At 46.8% G+C, this 25,785-nt stretch overlaps 2 protein-coding genes and 1 pseudogene across 7 annotated transcripts in view; 1 reads left to right on the top strand and 2 right to left on the bottom strand.

Annotated features, from left to right (window-relative positions):
* Positions 1-21,857, top strand: part of CCNK (cyclin K) — a 30,762-nt gene extending 8,905 nt beyond the window's left edge. For all 3 annotated transcript variants that reach the window (XM_058429414.1, XM_032134827.2, XM_058429415.1), the window contains 10 exons: positions 2,904-3,152; positions 3,787-3,868; positions 5,812-5,943; positions 11,110-11,215; positions 11,702-11,759; positions 12,547-12,716; positions 13,059-13,324; positions 13,953-13,986; positions 17,442-17,513; positions 20,498-21,857. In XM_058429414.1, coding sequence (XP_058285397.1) covers positions 2,956-3,152; positions 3,787-3,868; positions 5,812-5,943; positions 11,110-11,215; positions 11,702-11,759; positions 12,547-12,716; positions 13,059-13,324; positions 13,953-13,986; positions 17,442-17,513; positions 20,498-21,123 — 1,743 coding nt within the window. In that variant the 5' untranslated portion in view covers positions 2,904-2,955 and the 3' untranslated portion in view covers positions 21,124-21,857. The remainder of the gene's footprint in view (positions 1-2,903; positions 3,153-3,786; positions 3,869-5,811; positions 5,944-11,109; positions 11,216-11,701; positions 11,760-12,546; positions 12,717-13,058; positions 13,325-13,952; positions 13,987-17,441; positions 17,514-20,497) is intronic.
* A 522-nt stretch (positions 21,858-22,379) lies between these two features.
* Positions 22,380-25,593, bottom strand: LOC116456178 (uncharacterized; annotated as a pseudogene).
* Positions 22,380-25,785, bottom strand: part of CCDC85C (coiled-coil domain containing 85C) — a 92,137-nt gene continuing 88,731 nt past the window's right edge. For 3 of the 4 annotated variants that reach the window (XM_032134828.2, XM_032134829.2, XM_032134830.2), the window contains one exon: positions 25,551-25,692. In XM_032134828.2, the coding sequence (XP_031990719.1) occupies positions 25,603-25,692 (90 nt within the window). In that variant the 3' untranslated portion in view covers positions 25,551-25,602. Of the gene's footprint in view, positions 25,693-25,785 lie in introns of all 4 variants that reach the window. The other variant, XM_032134831.2, reaches the window with a different exon arrangement.

Below are 25,785 nucleotides of genomic sequence, written 5' to 3'. Positions count from 1 at the left end.
ATCTCACGTGAGTGCTAAAATTAGTAGATGAAACTTGAAGGAGAAACAGACATTTGTATAGTATTTTGCATTGTAAAATATTTCCCCCAAAATATTTACTTACTAGTGGGTGGTTTTAACATATGTCCACAATTTCTTTGATATCTCTCCCTCCAGAAAGTGGAGCTTAATTCCTTTACCCTTGAGTGTGGGCTGGACCTTGTGACTTGCGTCTAAGGAATAGAAGATAGGAAGGGAAAAATAATAATTTACAGTGAGAAACCTGGTAGACTCCATCTTAACCAAGAGCTCATGGTTAACAGCAGTAAGTTGTTCTGATATCACCTGCACCCAAATATGATGTGTAGTTAATAGTAGTTATACCAAAGTTAATTTCTTTTTTTGGATAAATGAACCATGGTTGTGGAAGATGTTTACATTGGGGAAGCTAAGTGAAGGGTATAGACAAAAACTCATCTATCTTTACAGCTCTTCTGTAAACCTACAATTAGTTTAAAATAAAAGCTTTCATAAAAAGGCAAAGCTGTATAAAAAGATATATACATAAAGAAGTCTTGTTTCCATTCCCGTCTTTTCCATCCTGTTTTTCCCCATTCCGTATTGGTAATTATTTTTTGAATTACTTTAAAAAAATAGAGATGGCCGGGCGCGGTGGCTCACGCCTGTAACCCCAGCACTTTGGGAGGCAGAGGCGGGTGGATCACGAGGTCAGGAGATCGAGACCATCCTGGCTAACACAGTGAAACCCCATCTCTACTAAAAATACAAAAAATTAGCCAGGCGAGATGGCGGGCACCTGTAGTCCCAGCTACTCGCGAGGCTGAGGCAGGAGAATGGCGTGAACCCCGGGGGGCGGAGCCTGCAGTGAGCCGAGATTGCGCCACTGCACTCCAGCCTGGGCGACAGCGAGACTCTGCCTCAAAAAAAAAAAAAATAGAGATGTCTGGCTGGGCATGGTGGCTCACACCTGTAATCCCAGCACTTTGGGAGGCCGAGGCGGGTGGATCACGAGGTCAGGAGCTCCAGACCATCCTGGCTAACACAGCAAAACCCCGTCTCTACTAAAAATACAAAAAAGCCAGGTGTGGTGACGGGCGCCTGTAGTCCCAGCTACTCGGGAGGCTGAGGCAGGAGAATGGCGTGAACCCAGGAGGCGGAGCTTGCGGTGAGCTGAGATCACACCACTGCACTCCAGCCTGGGCAACAGAGCAAGACTCCATCTCAAAAAAAAAAAAAGAGATGTCTGTTTTTTTCCCCTCCTTTCTTACATAGATGCTAACATACTGTGTACACTATCCTGTACCTTGCTGATCTGGAAATTTCTCCGTCCAGTACTTAACGATGTTTCTCGTTTTAATAGCTGTGGGGTATGCTATTGTGTGCATGTGTCATATTTTACTTAGCCAGTCCCCTGATGATGGGCGTTTGGGTTGTTTATAGTTTTGCCATTATAAATAACACTACAGTGAATAATCTTGTGCACATGTTGTTTCATAGTTATGACATTCCATAGTTACGACAATATTTTCGGAGTCGATTTCCAGCAGTGGGAATCCTGGGTCAAAGAGCAAATGCATGTGTAATTTTGTTGGATATCGTCAACCTCTCTGTGACAGTTGGACCATTTTGTACTCCCACCAGAAGCTTATAAGATCACCTGCTTCTCTATAGCCTTGCCAACAGAGCAAATTGTCAAACTTTGGGATTTTTGCCAATCCAGTAGGTGAGAATTGTATCTCAGTGTGATGTCTGATTATGAACAGGTCATATTTTCTGAGGTTTTAATTAACTGGTCTCCCCCACCCTTTGAACAGTGCCCAATTTAATCAGTCACACACAAAAATGTAAATTATTAGTTCAAGCTTTTCTCCAGGTACTTAATTCTTCCTCTTGGAGGAAAGATCAGATTTCCTTCAGAGCCACCAGGTGCAAGGAGAATGCTCAGCCCCGCCATGTCACCTTCCCCACCAGAAATGAGGCAGGTACACAGAAAAGGTTAGGTTTCCAGATGAACTGGTGGGAGCCCTGGCCCAGAACCTGGCCACAGAGCTGCTGCTTTCTTGCTAACCAGACTAACCTGGCTCCAGCCAGCTCTTTCGGAACCCTTTTGATACCTTATTTGAAAGTATCTGCTGTCTCTGATCCAGGTTACGAATGACTTATTTGTAACAGTGGTCTCTAGATGAGATCTTTCGTTGTTGTTTTTTTTTTTTTCTTTCTCTCAGCATGGAGCTTTTGGAGAATGTCTTTATTCTGAGTGAAAGAAAAGGAAGAGGATGAAAAAGGAAGAACAGTTTAAAGGAGCTCCTTCTCTCATGGACCACTTCCATCCACCCACTCCCCAAATCACAAGATGCACATTTGGTTTACATCAGTGAATTCAGTGATTTGTGCAGATGTGAATTAACCCAATCCCATGACTTGTCTAAGTCAAAGCGCCTACAGGGAATAAACTGAAAAGGGGTGCTGGATGGAAGATGGTTAGTTTTAGAACATAAATCTTTGTCAAGATTAAGACAGGCCCAGGTTTTACTGAAGAATGGAATCTGGACCAGCGTTAGAGGACCTGTATGTCTAGTGAAGAAAAACCAGAAGAAAGTGAGATGTACTTCGTTTCTTCCAAAACTTTGTCAAATAAGGTTAACCCTTTAATCTCAAGAGAGAGGGAGGAAATAGTCTTCTTTTTAAACTACCATGAAATTTGAGATTTATTAATATTAGTACTGGGGTCATCTTACAGTATTGTGTTAAATTGGCTCTGGAGTTAGCCTGGGCTTGTAACTGGCAATTGAAAATATGGTTTTTATAGGAAATAGTGATCCCAAACCAGGTACAATCTATGATTCTAGATTGCTTATTGTATGGAGTATTCCTTTCCAACTTTGCTTTTCTCTTTCTCATAGGATTCTAGCATTTTCAGAGAACCTTTTGGAAAGAACAAGTCTACTTCAATAAATGAAGGAGAATAAAGAAAATTCAAGCCCTTCAGTAACTTCAGCAAACCTGGACCACACAAAGCCATGTTGGTACTGGGATAAGAAAGACTTGGCTCATACACCCTCACAACTTGAAGGACTTGATCCAGCCACTGAGGCCCGGTACCGCCGAGAGGGCGCTCGGTTCATCTTTGATGTGGGCACACGTTTGGGGCTGTATCCTGACTCTCCTTGGAATCTGTTACAGATAGGCTCCCCACTCACCACCAAGAAATAATTAGATTCTGTAGACAAAATGTATAGTAATTTCTCTGTACCAGAGCAGTTCTTAAATATCTGTTTGAATGTTGTTTCTGGTGGGGGTTTTTCTCTTTCTGGTTTGTCATTTTAAAGGTGTAGACTTAGCCACTGAGGAGGTGGCCAGCCAGGAGGATATGAGGCACCCATTAGGATCACAGTTGAGGCTGGGCACAGTGGCTCATGCCTGTAATCCCAGCACTTTGGGAGGCCTAGGCAGGAGCATCCCTTGAAATCTGGAGTTCGAGACCATCCTGGGCTGCAGTGAGCCAAGATCACACCACTGCACTCTAGCCTGGGTGACAGAGACGCTGTCTCAAAAAAAAAGATCACAGGTGAAGTGTTTATCTAAAGGGTGTTAAAAGTATAAAACTTCAACTTGCTAATTCTTGTACCAGAATTCTGACACCCTGAGATTCCCATCTCGTTATTTTGCCACTAATATTGTTTACTTTACCATTGATTTTGTTGTTGTTGTCTTTTTGTTTTTCTACATTTAACTAAGAATATAACCTGTAAAAGTTATTGGTTAGAGTCCTTAACAGAACAACAGACACTATGATACCCTGGCAACTGGAATAATTTATTTTCATCGCTTCTATATGTTTCATTCCTTCAAGCAATTCCCAAGATATGTAAGTGTTTGAATTTTATTGTAATGCTCTGTCATATGTTATTATTTCCACACAGTTTGGTAGACTAATTATAGGCTCTATGTTTCTCATATTTTCCAGAAAGTATTTATTTTTACGTGGTATATACTGTATATAAACAAAATCAAGTTTGAACTTTGTTTATTCCAATTAGCCATGTTCAAATCTTTTCACTTAGGCCAATATGGACCATAGTCATATTGCACTTTGTATGAAAGTTTACTCCCATGGTACCTTTCCCAACATAAATTTGGGCTTATAATTGAGACTCAACAACGACCAAGAAAGCAAAATGGAACAGAAGTTGTCTATGCCATATCACTCATTCTTCGGTTACTCCTCAAGACGTGCATTGTGTCTTACTCTCTGTGGGAGATAGAGTAGCTTTCAGTCCCGGATAAGTGGTATGACATGCACAGAACACATGATGGAAAGTGATGCCATCGGAAGATACTGACAAAGAGGTGTGGATTACATCTTGGAGAGAGCAGGGAAAGTGCTAGGAAGAAGGTGCCAGCAGTAAGGTAAGCCTTAAACGTACATAGGGCATAGCCATGCCATAATGGGCTAGGTCAGTGGTCCAACAGAAGCTAGCATAAGCAGAGGCAGGAGGAAGCATGTGACACATTGTCAGCCCAGCCAGGAGCTTGATTTGGCAGGAAGGAAATGATGAGACCCTGGGTGGATAGGTAGACTGGGTCAGACCACGAAAAGCCTTGAATGCCAGACTTCAGAAATTTGGCTTCAGTGGGTGAACAATGCAGTAATTAAAAGGTTTTATGAAAATAACAGACTTAACATGAAAGTCATTGTGTTGATTTGTTTTGTTTGCTAAGATTTTAGTTAGATTTGTATACATGTCTTCCTCACTGGTTGTGAAGTTCTTGAAGAAGGAGACTATGTTGGAATCAGTTTTGTACCCCCGGCAGAGTGTCTGACATCTAGTGTGATCAGGATTATGTGAGGAGAGTGGCATGTAGGAAGAGTTGGAGTGGGCAAAGAGAAGCTGAAGACAGAGCAGTTCAGACCCCAGTGATACAGGGACTGAGCTAAGGTTGAGGCAACTGGAGGGACAGTTTCTTCATCCGTTCAGGCTGCTATAACAATATGCCTTAGACCCCATAATTTACACACAACAGAAACTTAACTCTTCACAGTTCTAGAGACTGGGAAGTGTAAGATCAAGGTGCTGGCAGATTCTGTGTCTGGTAAGGGTTTGTTCCTCATAAAAGGGCTCCTTCTTGCTGCATCCTCAAATGGTGGAAGTGAGGAACAAGCCCCTTGGGCCTCTTTTATAAGGGCAGTAATCCCATTCAGAATCACTTCCCAAAGGCCTCACTTCTTCATACCGCCACCTTGGGAATTAGGTCTCAAGTTGTGAATTAGGACATAGACATTCAGACCATAGCAGAAAGAAAAGGAAGCATGGGCAGTGCTGAGATGGATTCCACAGGACTGTGCTAGAAAGAAAAGGAAGCATGGGCAGTGCTGAGATGGATTCCACAGGACTGTGCTAGAAGGGAAAGGAAGCATGGGCAGTGCGGCTGAGATGGATTCCACGGGACTGTGTTTAGTTGTGCTCTTTCTTTTTCTGCGGCAAAGCTTGCTGTTTAGGGAGTTAATTTCAGATTGGAATATGAGAAGAAAATTTATTTATGTGACTCTTTTCCTTTTTGGCATTTTCTTTGTTTACGTGACTTTTTTTTAAGAAAGTTAAATTTTAAATAATTTATGAAGCTAGAGTTTGGGGGATTTATATGTATAAAATTTCCTTCAAGCTTCTAGAGTATCAGAGTATTTGTGAATGATAAAAAGGAAGGTAGGGGAATGAGGAAGACCAGTTTATTATGAAGGCCAAAATTTATTGTATCTATTTCTATGTGACCTTTGATAACAAAAATCAAGAACTTTTGTTTCCCTTTTAGGTGACAGGAGCCTGTTGCCTATTTCTGGCTGGGAAAGTAGAAGAAACACCAAAAAAATGTAAAGATATCATCAAAACAGCTCGTAGTTTATTAAATGATGTACAATTTGGCCAGTTTGGAGATGACCCAAAGGTAAGAATGATAATAACTTCCCGCCTTCTGGTCTTGATTCTTCATGGTAGTATTATACAGTTCCACATATTGACAGTGCCTGTAGCCCTTGTGTCTGCCAGTCTCTTGAGTTCCTAAGAGGGCCTTCTGTAGAAGTTACTTTATGCTTTTGCAAGAAAGGAGGGAAGATCGTGTAGCCTACACTTAATCAGTGCTTCCTTATGTGCCCAACAGTATTCTAAGCACTTTGGGGCAATGGCACATTTCATGGATATGAGCAAAAAATCCTCTTAATTGCCATTAGGACTCCACTTCTTAAGTGGAGTGGTGATGGCAGGGTTACACCTCCAGCTAGCTTCTGGGTCAAACAAAAGTACGTATGCTATATGTACACATACACATGCCTACATATGCCATGTATCTTTTGCTTCTAAAGAATGTTGGAAGGTATCAACATTTGCAGCATTTTTATGCACCCAGAGCTTGATACTGGTCACACCACCCATCCTGTCCTTTCCATACAACTCACGCCAGTGTCAGCAAGTGGTGCTCAAATAATTGTACATATTCTTTTATTGTGTTTTTAAAATCCCACTTTTAGGGACCCATGGCAGTGTTGCTCCACTCCCATTCTCATCAAGTTCCCCTTATTGCAACCTCTGTAACACCTGTTAATTATCCTTCATAACATTTATCACAGTTTGCAATTAAATAGATTTTCAAAAATACTTTATTTAGGCCAAGCCGGGCAGATTGCTTGAGCCCAGGAATTCAAGACCAGCCTAGGCAACATAGCGAAACCCCATCTCTACTATATAAGAATAAACTGGCCGGGCGCGGTGGCTCACACCTGTAATCCCAGCACTTTGGGAGGCCGAGGCGGGCGGATCACGAGGTCAGGAGATCGAGACCATCCTAGCTAACGTGGTGAAACCCCGTCTCTACTAAAAATACAAAAAAATTAGCCAGGCGTGGCGGCGGGTGCCTGTAGTCCCAGCTACTCGGGAGGCTGAGGCAGGAGAATGGCGTGAACCTGGGAGGCAGAGCTTGCAGTGAGCAGAGATGGCGCCACTACACTCCAGCCTGGGCGACGGAGTGAGACTCCATCTCAAAAAAAAAATAAAAATAAAAAAATAAACTAATATTACTTAGAAAAAAATCCTTTATTATTTTTTGCTGGGCATGGTGGCACGCACCTGTAGTCCCATCTACTTGGGAGGCTGAGGCAGGAGAATTGCTTAAGCCTGGGAGGCAGAGGTTGCAGTGAGCCAAGATTGCATTACTGCACTCCAGCCAGGACAACAGAGCAAGACTCCACCTCAGGAAAAAAAAAAACAAAAAACAAAAACACTTTATTATTTTTTTTTTTTAGAGCAGTTTTATGTTCACAGCAAAAATGAGTGGAAAGTACAGAGATTTCCCATATACCCCCCCACCCCACACATGCACAGCTTCCCCCATTTTCAGCATCCCCCCCACCAAAGTGATACATTTGCTATGACTGATGAGTCTGCATTGACACATCACCCAGAGTCCAAACTTTACATTAGGGTTCATTCTCAGTGTTGTACATTCTGTGGGTTTGGACATTTGTATAGTAACATGTAGCTACCATTATAGTATCATGTAGTCTATTTTCATAGCCTTAAAAATTCTCTGTGCTCCACCTGTTTGTCTCCTTCTCCCCCCTAACCTCTGGCAACCACTGATATTTTGACTGTCTCTATAGTTTTACCATTTCCAGAATGTCATCGAATTGGAATCATATAGGATGTAGCTTTTTCAGATTGGTCTCTTTCACTTAGTGGTGTGCATTTAGATAGTAGTATCCATTAGATGATTTTTATCAAATTATCACACACATAACTCCCTCCCCTTCTCAGCTGTAAGATGCATGAGAGCAAAGACTATCTGTTTTGTCTAATGCCTCATACAGTGGCAGGACAGAGTAGGCATTCAGCAAGTACTCGTGGAATAAATGTCAAACTAATGGTCTGAGGAAATTTCTAAATCACAGTTAAAGCTAAAGCGATGAAGTTCAGCCCTATTCATGGTGTTTTTCCTAACTAGCTTGTATTGTCTCACAATAGTTATCTTTTTCTCTGCCAAGCATTATGTATGTATATACAAAATGTACAGTCATTCTCCTCATTGCTTTGAGGAGTTAACAAGGGCCCAGAAGACTTTTATACATATTGTGGTTGTGATTAACACTAGTATTTTCTAAGTATTGCCAATGTGGGTAACTCTTTCGAACTTAATTATAAATCCATTAATCTATTTATAAACATTTGAACCTATTAAGAACTCATATTAACTGTAACCAAAAATGTGGTTTTATAGAAATAATTTCACCATCAGATAATGTTTTCAATGTGCATGGGTATTTGATTTTTACTGAGTAGTGGGGCCCTATGTCCTAATGTGATAAGTCTGATTGTAGGAACATGCTGTGGTTCAGTCACGCCTCTGTCACAGGGGCAGGTGAACCTTGTGGTGCTGGCAGGCTGTGCTTAAGGATAAGGCATCACACAGATCTGGGACCACAGCAGGGCATGGACTCATGGCAGCTGCTGGTTTGTGCTATCCCAGGGTGCCTTGGAGAAGCCCCCTTTACTTTTAGCCTTTACCCACTGTACCATGAAGTCAGGAAACCAAGCCCCGTTCAGGAACAGTGAAAGTAGAAGTTCTGAAGCCCGTGTGCCCCAGAAAATGGGAAAAGAGAGGTCACCATACCAATTAGATCTGAATGGGGGAGGGGCTTTGCAGCCTGCCTCTGCCTCTCTCTCTCATGCAGTCTTCCCTGGTTGGAGTCAGGGCCAAAGGAGAACACCTGGAGCTGGGAGCAGTGAAGACACTGGGGAAGATGTTTTCCTCAGCAGAGAAGAGGGCAGTTCTTTTGTGGGGGCAGTATAAGTATTTAGGAAAAATAAGATCATGAGTCCCATGGAACGTTTTTTGCCTTAATTATAGCTTTATTTTAACTGTGTGGCTTTTCTCTGTAATATTATTTGTTTCAGCCTTTGTGTTGGGCACTAGACATGAGGCATGAGGCAGAACAGACGTGGTCTCTGCTCTCATGGACTCTGCAGTTGAGTGGCAGGATACATTTTAATCGAATGAGTATATAACTATTTGATTATGAGTTGTGGTGTACGCTATAGAAGGTCATTTAAGGTGCTATGATAGCATTCCACCCAGGGACCCAGGCAAGTCCCCTGGGTAAATAGGGGCTGAGGGAAAGCGTTCCTGAGGAATGATGTTTGCTCAAAGACCTATAATGACCCCATTAATTGAATATTTGGAAGACAGAAGGAAGGCAGGCCTTGGGCTATCCTGTAACAGTATATGGGCTACAGCCTGCAAGCCAATTGGTACACTCAGTAAAAAGAATCGTTTCTAAATTTAGAGGAAGTGTTGAAGTTTCTGGGAAGCAGGTGGTGACAATGACAGGCAAAGAGAAAAAATGTTGTGTTTTGTTTTGTTTTTTTTGAGACGGAGTCTTACTCTTGTTACTCAGGCTGGAGTGCAGTGGCACAGTCTCAGCTCACTGCAGCCTCTGCCCCCCGGGCTGAAGCGATTCTCCTGCCTCAGCTTCCCAAGTAGGGGACTACAGGCGCCTGCCACCACGATTGGCTAATTTTTATGTTTTTGGTAGAGATGGGGTTTCACCATGTTGGCCAGGCTGGTCTTGAACTCCTGACCTCAAGTGATCTGCCCGCCTCAGCCTCCCAAAGTGCTGGGATTACAGGCATGAGCCACCATGTCCAGCCCAGTTTTTTTTTCCACTGTGTGAAAGTTCCTAAGATTTTAAAAAACTTTCATGAGAAAATGCTTCGGAAACTAAGATTGAAAAACCTTAGTCTTGCCATGTAATTTGGAATAATAAATACTTATAGAATCATCTCTGTATCCTATAAAATAATACCATGCTTTTAAATGAAAGCCAGTGACCTGTGGGTCTCTGCACCTGTTGATGAGATTTACAGTCCTCTGCAACGCCCTTTCTTTCATGCCAAACAAGGAATTCTCTCAAATTGTCCTCCCCGCACACAGTGTCTTGGTTGTGGTTTATGTTGTCTTTAAGCAGTAGGTACAGTCGGCTGTACAGGGGCTGAGTTCAAGACATTAGTTAGAGAGTATCATCAAAGAGGACATTCCATTAACGATAGCAACGTAAAATATCCAAGGTTAAACCTTGTGGAAACCTCGTTAGTGGGGTGGGGAGGACTTTAAAACAACTGAAGGACTGAAAAGATAATAAATTTTTGGAAGGAAACTTCAATGTGGTTAAAAATCTTCATTCTCCCTAATTATTCTATAAACTCTGAGTTTCCAATGAGAATATTAATAGCATGTATGTTTTCTGGAATGACACTAGGTAAAATGGTTACTAAAATTTGAGTGGGGGACATGCAGAACCCAGAAACTGTTTGAAAAAGAGAAGTAATACTGGAGCTATTGTATCCCACCCAAATCCCTTTGATCCTGGTCCAGGAGTAGACAGGCAGATCAGTGAACAGAAAAGAGTGTGTGTGTGTAGGCAGACATACACACCTAGTTTAGGAGGTGATTTAGGTAGCATTTTAAATAAAATTGGAAATGATCATTTATTCAGTAAGTGTTGTTGGGACGATTTATTTCAAATGAAAGATTTAAACACAAAATTGATTTGCCCCCATTTGCACGTAATACACTATATGTGTACATGAGTATATACACACACATACACACACACTGGTACAACTTATCTCTCTGATTTTTCATGAGGCTGGCTATCATAAACTCTTTCTTGCTTAAAATGTTTTCAATGAAAATTCCTAAAAGATTGCATTTTTAAAATTTGAGGTCTTGAAAGAAATTACAATTTAGTCAAATTATCAATAACGTAAAGATCTGTTTTGTAAAGGGAGACTCATGTATGTATTGAAAATAATATTTTTAAGGATCTCTTTTCAGTATTTTTTTTACGTTAAACCTCTGCTTTGTCTTCCTGTTTGAGATCTTTTCAGAATTTATCAGTGTCGCTGAGCATGTTAAAAGTCTGAGTGGGAGAGAAAGGAAGGAGAAGCAGTTGCTAAAATATAACTTGAAGAGAGAATAAACAGACAGGAAAGCTCTCTTTTGTAATGCTGCTTGAGACCTGCGACTGTAATTACTATCCTAACATTTGTGATTGATTTTTAGGAGGAGGTCATGGTTCTGGAGAGAATCTTACTGCAGACCATCAAATTTGATTTACAGGTAGAACATCCATACCAGTTCCTACTCAAATATGCAAAGCAACTCAAAGGTAAGAAGAAAGTTTTCAGAAGAATTTTTTCATTCTGAAATCAAGTCTTTATAATTTGATGACACTCAAATTACACTTCTCAAAAGAGGAAAACAAAGTTTGATGTGTAAAATACCAAGGACATGGCTTGTCCAGTCAATTCAGTATTGCAGCTGTTAATGCTGTTTCCTTTTATGTATAAACAGGCTCTGTCATCCAGTTGCCAAGTGATAGGAGAGGCAGGAAAATGAGTCAGAATTTTTTAAATGGACTAATAAACTTAGCCTTGGAGCCAGGTTTTCCATACATGGTGGTTCAGCGTAGGTCATGAGGAGGAAGAAGGGGTAGGACGTGGACCCACATCATCCTTGTTTCCCACGCAAACGCTCTTTGCTGTGTATTTGAACCTGGTGCTGAACGCGTGGTAGGTTTTTAAAAAATACTTGATGCTGCCTGTGAATTTTTTTTTCTATTGCTATTAATTTACCTTTTTGTCCCCATTTCTAGGTGATAAAAACAAAATTCAAAAGTTGGTTCAAATGGCATGGACATTTGTAAATGACAGGTATACATGTTCAAATGTTGATTAATTATAGTATTTTAAAATAGGCAGAGACTTTATGGGCCATTTCATCTAAACCCCTCATTTTGTGTCAGGAGAAACTGACTTGCCCTGGCTTGAGGAGCCAGTTAATGGCAAAGCTGGGGCTGACGTCCAGGTCATCTGCTTCCCAGCAGAGGGTTTCCTTCTGCCCTGCCGTGTCATGGTGGTGTAAGGTGCTGAAATTTTATCACCAGTCTGAAACATAAGTCCAGAACAATACACTGGAGAATTTTGAAAACCAATTACTTAGAGCCCATTTGGTTCTGCAAAAAATATACTTCGTGGTATAGTTTTAGAGCCTTAACACTCTTGAGAGGCCAGGGATCTAATGAGGGACTGTGGTGGGAAACAGAATGCCTGTGAATGGAGTTGCTGCCAGCCCCATCCCACCGCAGTCAGTGAAGCTTCTCTCACATTTGACTTCCCCCGTAAGATTTCATTTGAAGAAACAGTTGAGTGGCTAGGATTTCAACAGTTTAAATAACATAAATCATTTTCATTGATGTAGCAATTTTTGGATGTGCTAGAATTCTTCTGATTCTTTAAGGAATAGAGAAATTACTATGGTTAAAGTAACTTAGTTGGGTACCTTTAGAAGAGTAAAGACTTAAGTTTTTTTATTTATAGTACTTTAATTAAATTTAGGGGAGAATAAGCAAATTAATGGTTAGTTATGGCATCTCCATGCACTGGTTTAATCATAAATATTAGATCATATAATCTAACTTTTTTTTTCTTGTTGAACTAGTCTCTGCACCACCTTGTCACTGCAGTGGGAACCAGAGATCATAGCAGTAGCAGTGATGTATCTCGCAGGACGTTTGTGCAAATTTGAAATACAAGAATGGACCTCCAAACCCATGTATAGGAGATGGTGGGAGCAGTTTGTTCAAGATGTCCCAGTCGACGTTTTGGAAGGTACCAGGCATGCTAAGCTTTCTTGTGAGGGTGTTCCATGTTGAGATTATTCTTCCATGTGTACCCTGAGTCCCAAGAATGGATTTTCCCAAATAGACATATGTGAGCAATATTTCAGAAGCATCGTTAATTAAATTATCTGATAGTTTCCACTTTGTCCAAACACATACTTTTGGTGAACTAAAAGTACACACCAGTGTTGCACACAACAAAGTTGGGGTGAGTTGTAAATGTGATTCATGCTTAGGTCCTCGTAGGGGTATCATAACTGATTCTTTATTCAGGTAAAATTTTATTTAAAATACCAATTTGTGTAAAATGTAATTGTTGGCTATCATTTAGACATCTGCCACCAAATCCTGGATCTTTACTCACAAGGAAAACAACAGATGCCTCATCACACCCCCCATCAGCTGCAACAGCCCCCATCTCTTCAGCCTACACCACAAGTGCCGCAAGTACAACAGTCACAGCCGTCTCAAAGCTCCGAACCATCCCAGCCCCAGCAGAAGGACCCCCAGCAACCAGCCCAGCAGCAGCAGCCAGCCCAACAGCCCAAGAAACCCTCTCCGCAGCCCAGTTCTCCCCGACAGGTTAAGCGAGCCGTGGTGAGTGGGCTAAAGCAGGCCCTGGGTAAAGCAGGCTTTCCAGGTGGCAGCAACACCTGAGCACTGTTCCCATTTCTAAGCGAGCACAGGGAACACCAGAAGCAGGGGGTGTTCACCGAAACTCGCAGTCTGACTGCTTGTCGGTGGGGAGCCTGAAAACGAAGGTGCTCCAAGGACAGGCTGCCTCTGAGAACCAGGAGGGGGCTCTCTGCCCGGCTCCAGCCCTGCTGCCTGTTTCATCCCTGCCAGGGTTCTGAAGCCTGTCAGGGTGTCGTTGCTGTGTCCTAGCAATGTTGTTGTGCATGCTGCTTCTATGCAGCTGCCTGACCCCAAACAGTGGACCGTTTCCTGCACCCAAGTGGTCCTGAAACTTAGTGTTTACTCAGAATTCATCATTCAGGAAAGCTAGTCATTCTGTCTTATTTGGTAAATGGAAAGAGGAAGGGAGCAGAAATGATGATCTGGTAGGTGCTGTGGTTTGCCCTGAAAGTTCAGGCTAGAAATAATTTTTGTCTGAGGCTGTTCACAGTGACTACCGTCACTGATTCTGGTGGTACCTGGATAATCCATTTTTTTCTCATCATACTCAGGATCCCAGTTAACAATTGTATATTTTCTTTTGTAACAGGTTGTTTCTCCCAAAGAAGAGAACAAAGCAGCAGGTAATTTCCTGTTCTGATGTTTTGTTTTTTAGTTTTATGTGTTCATGTGCAAAACTTTAAATTCTTAGCCAACATTGTTTCTTTTCAGATCTAAATTGGCCTTAAATCTTAACTTTAGAGCTCATACAAAACTTTTCCATCAGCATTGTCTTTCTATTCATCGCCTGATCATAGATTTTAAAATTGTGCTCTTACGAAGCTATCAATACAGAAAACATTACTGGCAATAAAAATGTACTCAGTAACATATATAAAAGTATAATTATGGGTGTAGGAGAACTGTTGCTGCAATTTTATTTTTAGAGATTAGTTACCCCCATCACAGCAGCAAGAGTCCTCTCCCAAGCACCAAGCCACAGCAGATGGGGTGGGCAGTAGGGGGTAGTGTGCTGCCCGGATAGCCCCGGCCCAGCCCAGCCCAGCTGCCCATGCAGGCAAGGCCTCTTTTAAACACATTTGGGTTGAGGGGCTGTCACATGTCTAGAACCCAAAGTTAGTTCATGTCTGTATTGGAAATAAACAGAAGGAGTGAGCAAAATTGGAACAATTACAGAACAGAAAGTTAGAAATGTTTTGTCACAGGGTCAGTCCACCTATCATACTGAACTCTTTGAAGGCACAGACCCTATTGACTCATTTGTCTTTCTTTGTTACTTGGTTCTTAGTTCCATTAGTTCCTGGTTCTTAGAACCATGTTCTCAGTTCTTAGTTCCATTCATTAAACTGCTGTGAAATCTTCCAGTTATGATAAGAGCTACGTTTTTTTGTTTTGTTTTGTTTTTCAGTATATTTGAGGGAATGATGAGTTCAGTACAGGTGAATTTTTTTTTTTTTTTTTTTTTTTTTTTGAGACAGAGTTTCGCTCTTGTTGCCCAGGCTGGAGTGCAGTGGTGCAATCTCAGCTCACCACAACCTCCACCTCGTGGGTTCAAGCAATTCTCCTGCCTCAGCCTCCCGAGTAGCTGGGATTACAGGCATGCACCAGCAGACCTGGCTAATTTTGTGTTTTTAGTAGAGATGGAGTTTCTCCATGTTGGTCAGGCAGGTCTCAAAATCCCGACCTCAGGTGATCTGCCTGCCCCAGCCTCCCAAAGTGCTGGAATTACAGGCATGAGCCACCGTGCCCGGCCTACAGGTGAATTTTTTAATTAGCTTCAAATTGGCCGACATTAAATGTTAGACACAAGAATGGGCTACACTCCATGCCACATGAAATGCAATTGAGTTGAGTTGACGTGCAGTTCTGTCAGAGGCAGGAAACAAGCTATATACGACCTTGAAGGAAGAGTTGCGTTTGAGCAATGAGAGCGGAGGGGCTGGATGGAGCAGTAAGTTGGAAGTATGCAAGTGAGCAGAGGAATTGAGAATCAGGGGAAATGGAGAGGAGTCTTTCTGGAATGTGATGAATTGAAAGGCAGTAGCTTCTGATAGGATCTAAAATGTGGGTTAGGACCAGATCACAGAGTTTACCTGGAGGACTGTGAGTTTGGCAGAGGCAAGGGAAGCCATTGGAGATTTAGCAGGGGAATGGCAGAGTCTAAATTCATTTGAGAATGAGTCCCCTGGCAGCAGTAAATAGGGCAAGTGGTTGGGAATGGGGAGAATCTTGCTGACATTCATGTGAAACATGGTGGCCTCAGCATGCTGGCTGCAGGGCAGGAAGGGCAGGTCCAGAGGAAGCTTTATAGAGGAGCTCAGCTGCACTGTGCCATGCCGGAGGTCACTGGCTGCAGAGGGCTGCAAGCACTCGAAATGTGACTGGGTCAGATTCTGAAGCACTGACAATGCAAAATACACAGAGATTTCCAAGAAAGGAGAACATAAGACATCTCATTAGTAAAGCTTTATATTGGTTACATGTTGAAATAAAATTTTCGATCTATCGGGTTAAATAAATTTTGATCCTTTTTCCTTTTATTTCCAGAGTCTTGCTCTGTTACGCAGGCTGGAGTGCTCCTTTTTCTTGTTAAAGTGGTTCCTGGCACATTTGTAATCCCAGCACTTTGGGAGGCCAAGGCATGATTTGAGCCCAGGAGTTCCAGGCCAGACTGGGCCACGTAGGGAGACCCCATCACTACACAAAATTTAAAACTCAGCTGGGCGTGGTGGCGCCACACCTATGGTCCCAGCTACTTGGGAGGCTGAGGCAGCAAGATCACTTGAGCCTGGCTGGTTAAAGCTGCAGTGAGTCATGATTACACTACTACACTCCAGCCTGGGTGACAGAGCGAGACCCTGTCTCAAAAACTAAAATGGCTCCTGGAAAGTTTAAAATTGTAGATATGTGGCTCTCAGTTATATTGCTGTTGGACAGCCCTGATGTAGACAGCTTTAGCTAACTATTAACAGCCATGGAAAAAGGCAGGCGGTGGGTCCCTGAGGTGAGAGGAATAGCAGTTACAGGATACAGAGGCAAAAGGTAGAGTGTGAGGTGCTGATTGGTGGGTCTAGGGATGGGCCATGGTTTTGATGGCAAGATGGATGCTAGAAGTGTAGGTTTGTAGTTGTCCACTTAGAGAGGGGCTTTGGACTCTGAGGAAGAGGGTGAAGAGAGGAAGTCCCTGGACCTTGAATTGAGCCTGTATTTGAGATGGAGGAAATCCAGAGAAAGAGGCCAGTGATGGCAGAGGAGACTCAGATCTGAGTGGTGTACAAGCCAGAAGAAAGTACATTTCGGGAAGAAAAAGCCTCAGCATGCAAACAGAGAAATAGGGTTCTTTTTCAGTTGTGATATGCACGCTGCCTTCTTAAACGGAAGAGATTGGACTTCCCTTGGGCTGCCTTGGAGACCTAGTGCTGTCATTGTGGATTCTGGTAACGTGCCGCTGCCTGACCCCGGAAGGGTGGGCTGTTTCCTCCACCTCAAGGGGTCCCGACTGCTGGGCTTTTATGAGCGGCACATTCTTCCTGCCATCAGTGTGTCAACCTCCAGAGCTCTGCTGACTCCAGTTAATGTGCTGCTTCTGACATGTTGCCAACTGCAATTCATATTTGGGAGAGAGAGAATAAACTATGTCTAAGAATGAAAAGATAGAGATTCTCTTGTGAACCCTCAGGGGACTCAGTGACATGATGTTGCTACTCTGGACCTTTCTTTGTGTCCTCTGTACCAGGGAGGACTCCAGATAGGTCATACGTGCTCATGAAGACGTTGCTCTGCTGGTCTCACATGGTTGGAAGGGCTTGTGTGAAGTGGTCAGCAAGGAAACACGTAGACATGGAAAATGGGCTGCCTGTGGGAAGCTCGCAGGTCTTTTGGAGGGAGGTGGTATTTAATTTGTTAACAGGATTCGTGCATAATGGTTTAGCTGAAACCTTCCTCAAGTTCCCTTAAAGCCTTGGTCATCTCTGTTGTATTTCTCCCAAAGAAATCTCTGCCAGTACATTTTTCTTTATGACACGCTTATTCATGTGAAGAAGTATGAGTGATTTTCTAATCTGCTTTTTCTTTGTAGAACCACCACCACCTAAAATCCCCAAAATTGAGACCACTCACCCACCGTTGCCTCCAGCCCACCCACCTCCAGGTAAGCATCTGCTGAAGCAGCTTGGCCAGCTGTGCACATCGCCGCTGAATGACGGCCGCAGCAGGTCCTGGGAGCTTAGAAAAGGGAGACTGTGGGGCCCAGATTGACAACGTCAGCCACGGGCAGGAATCTTTGCAAAATTGTTCTTGGCCTGGGCACAGTGGCTTATAGTTTTCGATCCCAGCACTTTGGGAGGCCGAGACAGGAGAATCACCTGACCCCAGGAGTTCGAGGTCAGCCTGGGCAACAAAGTGAGACCCTTTCTAAAAAATTAGCCAGGTGTGGTAGCACACGCCTGCAGTCCCAACTGCTTAGGAGTCTGAGATGGGAAAATCATTTGAGCCCTGGGCAGTCAAGGCTGCAGTGAGCTATGATTGCACCACTGCACTCCAGCCTGAGTGAGAGGGAGACCCTGTCTCAAAGTTCTCATTTTGACCAGGTATTTTGAGAATGTTGTAAATTATTAAGTATATCTGAATATTTTCCGACCTCTCACATCCAGAAATGCTAAACTACACATTGTATTAGAATCAGTTTAAGGAAAGAAAGCCAAACCCCGCCAACTGAGATGGAGGCAGGGTTACTGTGGCTCCCAGGCTCCGGCCGCCCCCACACCTGCTTCCTGTTGGCAGTGTGTCGTCTTAGTGCATTTTGAAGAATAAGCAATTGTACAGAGAGTAAATGAAAGAGTGAAAAGTTCTCAACAAGTACATGATAAGCTGGAAAGCCTCTCTGATACCGCCGGCAATAGAGGAGAAAAGCTGTAAAGTAGATGGCATTCTTTACCTGTGGCACCATTTCAGAAGGTGACGCGCTAGAGAAGGCCGGAGTGACGTGTGCTTGCTTTCCGAAAGGTGGTCGATACTGTGGAGGCTTCTGAGCCTCTGTCAGCAGCTCCTCCAGCCTGCTGCACTCACTGTTGGTCGGTGCACGTGGCTCACACTGGGGCTCACAGCGCCGTGTGCCCGTAGCAGATGTGCCACAGATTACATTTCTGTTTCTACTCAATCATCATAGTGTTTGTGCTTTGGGAGAACAGAGGCGTCATTTTCCACTTTGGGCCAAAGCCCAAAACCCCCGATTCAATATGAACCTTACTTAAAAAAATGCCTGTGGTTGCTCATGAAGCATTTATGGAGCACCTCCTCGCCAAGTGCAGTTCCCCTGGTCCGAGCCTGGGGCTGTGCCTTCACTTAGGAGATGGGTGGTTCACCTGGGGAGCCCGGGGCGGCCAGAGGGGTGCTGCTGCCCCCAGGGCACTGAGTAGCTGCTGTGGAGGCCTCAGAGCTCTGCTCCCTCCCCCATTACAGATAGCCAGGAGTAGGCCTGGGACTTGAGTGGGACCTGGGAGCCAGCTACACTGCCAGGAGACCGTGGCTGAAGAGAGCAGGGCCTAGGAAGCGCAGTAAAGCCGGGCCGTGAGGAAGGGAGGGAAGTACGCTTCCTGGGAGGCCCTAGGCCATGGGAAGAGGCGTTCAGGTCAGCAGTGATGTTTAGGGAGCAGTTTGGTGGCAGTGTGTGGCACTTGGTCAGGAGCAAGTGTACAGAGAGGGAATGGGGTGCCGAGGAGAGACCCCCACTTGCTGTTCCAACTCAGTCACACAGCACAAGGGCGGGTGCACTGGTGACTTGAAGATTCAGGCTGCAGGGTCAAGTGTTGGAAAAGTTGACTTCTGCAAGGTAGAGGAGCAGGCCTGAGGGCCCAGGTGGCTGTGGAGTGACACACAGGAGGCATTGAAGGGTGTCAGCACTTTTCTGCACCTCTTTTTTAGTCAGCTTCTAGAACCACAGGGCATCTGGCCCTGACCTGGAGCCAAAGCCAGTTATCTAAGGCCAGGCACATCTGACCTTCCTACCCGGTGGGCTGGCGGGGCGCTGATCTGCACAGGCAGGCCCCAGTGGCACACCTGTTACCGACCTGATGAAATCCTGCTCGTGCTCGCTTTGGCAAGATCAAACGGGTTGTGTGCCAATGGCCACGTCTACACAACCAGGATGTCATGCTGTGCCTTGCCTAACCCAAGTGCCTGGGGAACCAGAAGCATCTTCATGGCCTTTGTCCTCTTTATGTTCTCTGGAACCAGAAATGTTGCTCCTGTGGTTTGTCTCCTGGGCTGCCTTGGGAAAGGACACTAATTCTGTGTGTTTGGCTACCTGTGGTGGGGTGTTCCGATGTCATTTTCCAGGGGTCTGACGGTGACCAGGGGATCACAGGCCAAAACATGTTAAATAAGTCTTTGGCGGAAGGGGGCGTGAGGGCTCATGGGCTGGGAGGCGCTGTGGGAGGGGCCTGAGGCTGGTTCTGAGCACGAGTATCTTGGGCGTGCTCAACACCTAGTGCTGCCTGTCCCTTCTGCACACGCACATGCAGCACACACACACGCAGCACACACATGCACACACTCCTCTCAAGGACGCTGCTATCTGAGAGCACGCAGTGGGGTTTGATCTAGCCTCTCAAGTAGAGTAGAACCTGAATTGCTGCTTCGACGGGTACACTGGGAATGTCAGAGACTTGTACAGAATTGTTTTAAATGCCATCACATTCATTTGTTAACTCTGAGGCTTTCTGCAAAATGCCACTGCTGCAGACAGGAGTTCAGTGTGGCCCTGACCCCTGGGGTCAGTTTCTGAAGGCAGAAAAACAGAGGAGCCCCCACACGTTTTGCACTAGGAAGAGGGGGCTGGGGCCGGGGCACAAGGGGTCTTCGGGCGCTGCCGAGACTGCCTGCAGGTGGTGTGGTCAGGGCTGAGGGAGGGAAAACCCCAGGTCGTCGCAGACAGGGTGGAGGGCCTTTTTGACAGATGGTGGGGAGACATCTGGTGGCATCAGGACATGGGGCATGGGCCCATGCGTTGGGCCACAGAGGAGGGGGGCAGCTGCTCCCTGCTCCTCTGTAAAGATGGCCCTGAAGGGCCAGGAGGCACTGAAAAAGCAACCATTGCTGGCGGAGGCCAGGCACTGATGCATCTCTCTCCTGCAGACCGGAAGCCTCCCCTTGCTGCTGCCTTAGGTGAGGCTGAGCCGCCGGGCCCTGTGGATGCCACTGATCTCCCCAAAGTCCAGATTCCCCCTCCGGCCCACCCGGCCCCTGTGCACCAGCCACCGCCGCTGCCACACCGGCCCCCGCCCCCGCCCCCCTCCAGCTACATGACTGGGATGTCCACCACCAGCTCCTACATGTCTGGAGAGGGCTACCAGAGCCTGCAGTCCATGATGAAGACCGAGGGACCCTCCTACGGCGCCCTGCCCCCCGCCTATGGCCCACCTGCACACCTGCCCTACCACCCCCATGTCTACCCGCCCAACCCGCCCCCGCCACCTGTGCCTCCTCCCCCAGCCTCCTTCCCCCCACCTGCCATCCCACCCCCTACTCCTGGCTACCCCCCACCCCCACCCACCTACAACCCCAACTTCCCACCCCCACCCCCACGCCTCCCGCCTACCCACGCAGTCCCCCCTCATCCTCCTCCAGGGTTGGGCCTGCCGCCAGCCAGCTACCCACCTCCTGCCGTCCCCCCTGGAGGACAGCCTCCTGTGCCCCCGCCCATTCCCCCACCTGGCATGCCTCCAGTTGGGGGGCTGGGGCGGGCAGCCTGGATGAGATAACGTGAGCCTTGTTTCCCTCTTTGTTTTTTTAACAAGATTTTCTAATCGACTTGCAGAGTAGTTGAAGTGGGTAAGCAGCAGGGTACCTTGTATAATGTGCGACAGTTGCAGTATGGGAAGAATGGACCGGGCCCCTGGGATAAAATCAGAGTGGTCCTCACATCTGGAGGACGGGGACAACCAGCTTTCAGAGTAGCCTCATCAGCGCCCTTGCAGTCTGACTGTGTACACTTGGTTCAGCTAATGTCTGAGAGTCCTGCACTGGGTTACTTTATACTAGTGAAGATGTTAACCAGCCATATTGGCTCAATAAATAGCTTCGGTAAGGAGTTAATTTCCTTCTAGAAATCAGTGCCTACTTTTCCTGGAAACTCAATTTTAAATAGTCCAATTCCATCTGAAGTCCAGCTGTTGTCATTTTCATTCAATGACATTCTCTCCCATGACACCCAGAAGGGGCAGAAGAACCACATTTTTGATTTATAGATGTTTGCATCCTTTGTATTAAAATTATTTTGAAGGGGTTGCCTCGTTGGATGGCTTTTTTTTTTTTCCTACAGGGAGAAGGTGAGAAATGTACTTGGAAAGTAATGTATGTTTACATCTATTTGCAAATTCCTGTACATAGAGATATATTTTTTAAGTGTGAATGTAACAACATACTGTGAATTCCATCTTGGTTACAAATGAGACTCCTTCAGTCAGTTATCCAAATAAAAGCAGTTCTGAAACTATCCCTTTCTTTGTTATGGGTGGAAGGTGGGGCTCCAGGCCTTCGCAGTCCCTGGCTTATAAAATTTGCAGAAGCCCTCCTTCCAGACCCTGGGGACGCAGGAGAGGCCTGGCTGCAGCTAACAGCAGCCAGAGCCAACCCCACTGCCTCCCAAGGCACTCTGGGTGGATCGGCACAGCTGCCTGCCAAGCCAGCCTGCCCCCATCCTGTGCCTGCCTTGGTTTCCTTTGGAGGACCTGGTTGAGTTCCAAACCAGTTTGAAACTTTTAAGCCTTGCTGCATAGAACACACACAGGAACCCCGGGCTTGGGTTTGAAACCCTTTCCACTTCTTCTGGCCTGTGATGAGACAGAGGCAGCTGGAGGAGCAGCGGCCTCACTATCCACCTTGAGGGACCAGGGTTCTGTCTGTGGAAGGGGCCCCGACTGAGCCCCCATCTGCAGTGTTTGTTTGAGGGGCCTTGGCCCTGTCTCTGCCTGCTGACCCTGCCACCCATGACAGAAACAAGCACTGAGCACCCAGCCAGGAGGCTCACAAAGAGACCTTTATTTATCTAGCTCAAAGTAGACACTATCACAGTCTTGTTTGTTACTCCTTTTACTAAAATAGTTCAAATCAATGTTTGTTTTTACCACACTATCAAAAAGTTCTATTTCTTCTTGTCTCCCCACGACAGAGTGGTTGGATAGAAGGTAGAAACAGGCCGGGAGTCCACAGGCTCCCAGCTCTAAACGGCGCCAGGGCAGGAAGGGGTGGCTCCGGGTCTCACTGTGGCACCTTCTACAGAAAATAGACGTAGCTGCCGGGCCCGGGGACAGAAACCAGACATTCCAGTCCATCTCCAAAAAGCAGCACAAATACTTTCCCCCACAGTATGAAAAATATACACCTCTACCGCTCTGCAGTCATGCATTTAGTTTTAAGAAAAGAAGAAAAAATCAGTAGTATGTATCTTGTTTCCTCAAGTTCCAAGAAAAAAAAAAATGAAAGGTCACTTTTTTCTCTTTAAACACTGATGTGTAGCTAGTAACTTGGATAAAAAGGTGCCACCCTACAAAATGTGCTCAGCATGTTCTGAGGCCAGGATGGGCTTGGCCGCCTGGGCTGGGGCTAAAGGAGACCTCCGCCTGTCACAGTGGAAACTGAAGCCAAGTGCCAGTGCCGCGTCTGGCTTCAAGATCAAGAATCAGAGCCTTTGAAATGGAAAGGGGCATCTGAAAGGGCACCCCCACCGGGGGCTTTCAGAGCTAAGGCTCCAGAAGGAAGGGGTCGCCCTGCTAGTGACAGAGCTGGGAGTCACCCTGAGCTGCAGCACCCAGATTTCCCCTGTGGGAAGCCCCATCTGACCCTCTACAGCCCACGGCTCTGCAACTGCCACCTGTACTCAGGTACATGGTGTCGCTGCTGCTGGCTTTTAAAATCAGCTATTAGTTTGAGATGTGACTGTCACTGACAGGGTTCTGTCCTAGAAAGCCATCTCAGTGCCGTTGGCTCAGGGGGCACCAGCTTTGTGCTGCCTCCGTAACAGGCAGGAAGGTTCTCAAAGCAACGTTCCACTGATCCCTGGACGCGGCCACTGCAGCATTAAAGACAGGGTCAGTCCCCTTGAGGGGAAAGGTGGCTTCAAGGCTGTTCTCTGGGCCTGTTTGCGGGAGATCCACAGGTACCAGGAGCCCGTACTTATTGCTTATTTCAGTGGTGGCCAAGCCAACCTGACCCAAACATGATGCACACGGGCTCCCAGACTTGGCTGCCACTCAAAATGGACCCACACCCCTTGGGCTACTCTGCGGTTCTTTGGACTCCAAGACCCAGAAGGGCCTCTGCTCAGCTGCCCACTCGGGCAAGAATCACTGGGTACCATGAGCAGCAGGTGTTCACCCAACTTCACGTGTACACCCCTAGTGACCGAGAGCTCACCATCTGACCAGGCAACACTCCTTCCCAAAGAGCCTCCTGGCGACACCCACGGCAAGAGCGCCACACCATCCCATCACCAGCACCCACTTACCCCCCTGGGGCTAAGATGGGGGGCGTGAGCCTTTCCCCTGAGAGCAAACGGGCAGCAAGAACTGCTCAGAATAGAGCCACCAGCTAGGGAGAGGGCCAGGGCCGCCATCTCCCTCCTCTTGCCTGCATCCCCAGCCTTGGGCCTGCGTGAGACCTGCTGGGTAGGAAGACAGCCTCTCTGGGCTCTTCAGATAGGGCTCTAGCACCCCCTCCAAGAGCACAGGAGTCTGATGAGGACCTGGTGAGGTCCTGGACTCAAGAGCCAGGGCTGCTTAGAGTGGCATGAGCGGATGTGGGGAAGCCGCCTGTCCCCGCGCTGCAGCTGTGGGATCTCCCGTCATGTGCCATACATCACCCCCTCTAGGCCTTATTTTCCTCACACACACAATTTTCTATTGCACTTTACAGTTTATACATGGTCATTTACACTGAAGATCTCACTTCATCCCCAGAATCCTGTGAGGAGGACCTTATGCTGCCCATTTTACAACTGAGGACACGGGCTCAGAGTGGGGAGGCAACTGTCCACCCGCAGCGACAGCAAGGCAGCAGAACTCGGCTCCACCCGGCCCGCCCTCAGCCGTCGGCTGTTGGCTCACGCCCCCTCAGTGAGGACCCCTGCCCTGTGGCGCTGGATGACCTGGAGCCATAAGCATGGCCGAAAAGGAACCTCAGAGACCTGTTTCCACCAAGAGCCCAGAGAGGCTGAGTGAACTGCTAAAGGTCACACCACAAACTAAAGGCAGAACCTGGCCAGACCTGCTCCTTCCCAAAAAGGACAGAACTCTCGTCTGCAGCCCGGAGAGCTCTGTCCACAGGGACCCAAGATGCAGCCAGGCCCTGGGGGAGGTCACAGCCAACCAGAGCCCCAGCGGTGGCCCAGTGCTGCCCATCCGGAAAATCACGTGTGGCTCAGCCCAGAAACTCTCCCCAGGCCCTTCCTATGTTACTGGCCTGTCATGTAAACCACAAAAAGGGACGTGCCTCAGGCATGGGGCAGAGGAGCCCAAAAAGGGCATAGCCTGGACAGGGTGGCAGGGGGACATTGCAGAGACTGTGGGGGAGGGGGATGACCTCCAAAAGCAAGGAGCAGCGGGCGTCAGGTGGCTGAGCACGGATCCCCAGGTGTGAGGGCACCCTGAGCTCCAAGGCTGAGGGTCACAGGAAGGGCCCAGGGCAGCCTCCAGCCAGCCACAGACATGGTGAGTGGCCTTGTCCACATGCCGGGGACCCAGTGCTTGGTGGGCCTGGGGCCAGGCCACGGCATGTGGGCAAGAAGTGGTGCCACCTGCGTCAAGACCCAGGTAGTGGTGGTCTCTGTCCAGTGTGGGTGGCAGCCGGGGAGTAGAGGGTTTGATGAGTGGCCCCTCCATCCCAGGCAGGACACAGGACCCTGGACAGTCCCCAGGCTGGATCTCAGAAGCAGCCTGCAGCCTCTTGCTCACGGAGCCCAGGGCCCAGGGCGCAGAGAGGGAACGAGGCGTCCGGGCCGCTCTGCTGCAGGAACGGTCGCAGCATCTCGTCTTCCCGGGTTGCTGGTGTGTGAGGCGGGAGATGGCGGCTTGGGCCAGTGCATCGGACCCATGGCAGCTGGGCCAGCGCAGGCAGCGTCCTATGTACAATTCACCACAGAGGAAGAAGACGGGGGCTGGGCTGGAGGTCCTGCCCGTGTCTGGGCCTGAAACTCCCCCTGGGGACCCCCAGCAGGGCCAGTCCACGTCCACAGAAGAGCGGCCCTACAAAGGCCCCTTGAACTGGTTCCCAGACAGGTGCTGCCGTATGGAGGGCTTGGAGCTGGCTGCATCTCCCAGCTTTCTCCAGACCACCTGTGGAGAGGAGAGAGATGTGAGTGATGGGACTCACCCACGTCCACCTGCCACCTGTGCACATCTGCCGCCTCATCACGGCAGAATCGCCCA

Source organism: Hylobates moloch, unplaced genomic scaffold (assembly GCF_009828535.3).
Source record: "Hylobates moloch isolate HMO894 unplaced genomic scaffold, HMol_V3 SCAFFOLD_16, whole genome shotgun sequence".
NCBI classification, from domain to species: Eukaryota; Metazoa; Chordata; class Mammalia; order Primates; family Hylobatidae; genus Hylobates; species Hylobates moloch.
Note: the sequence above shows the minus strand (reverse complement) of the source record. Positions and strands in the feature narration are given on the sequence as shown.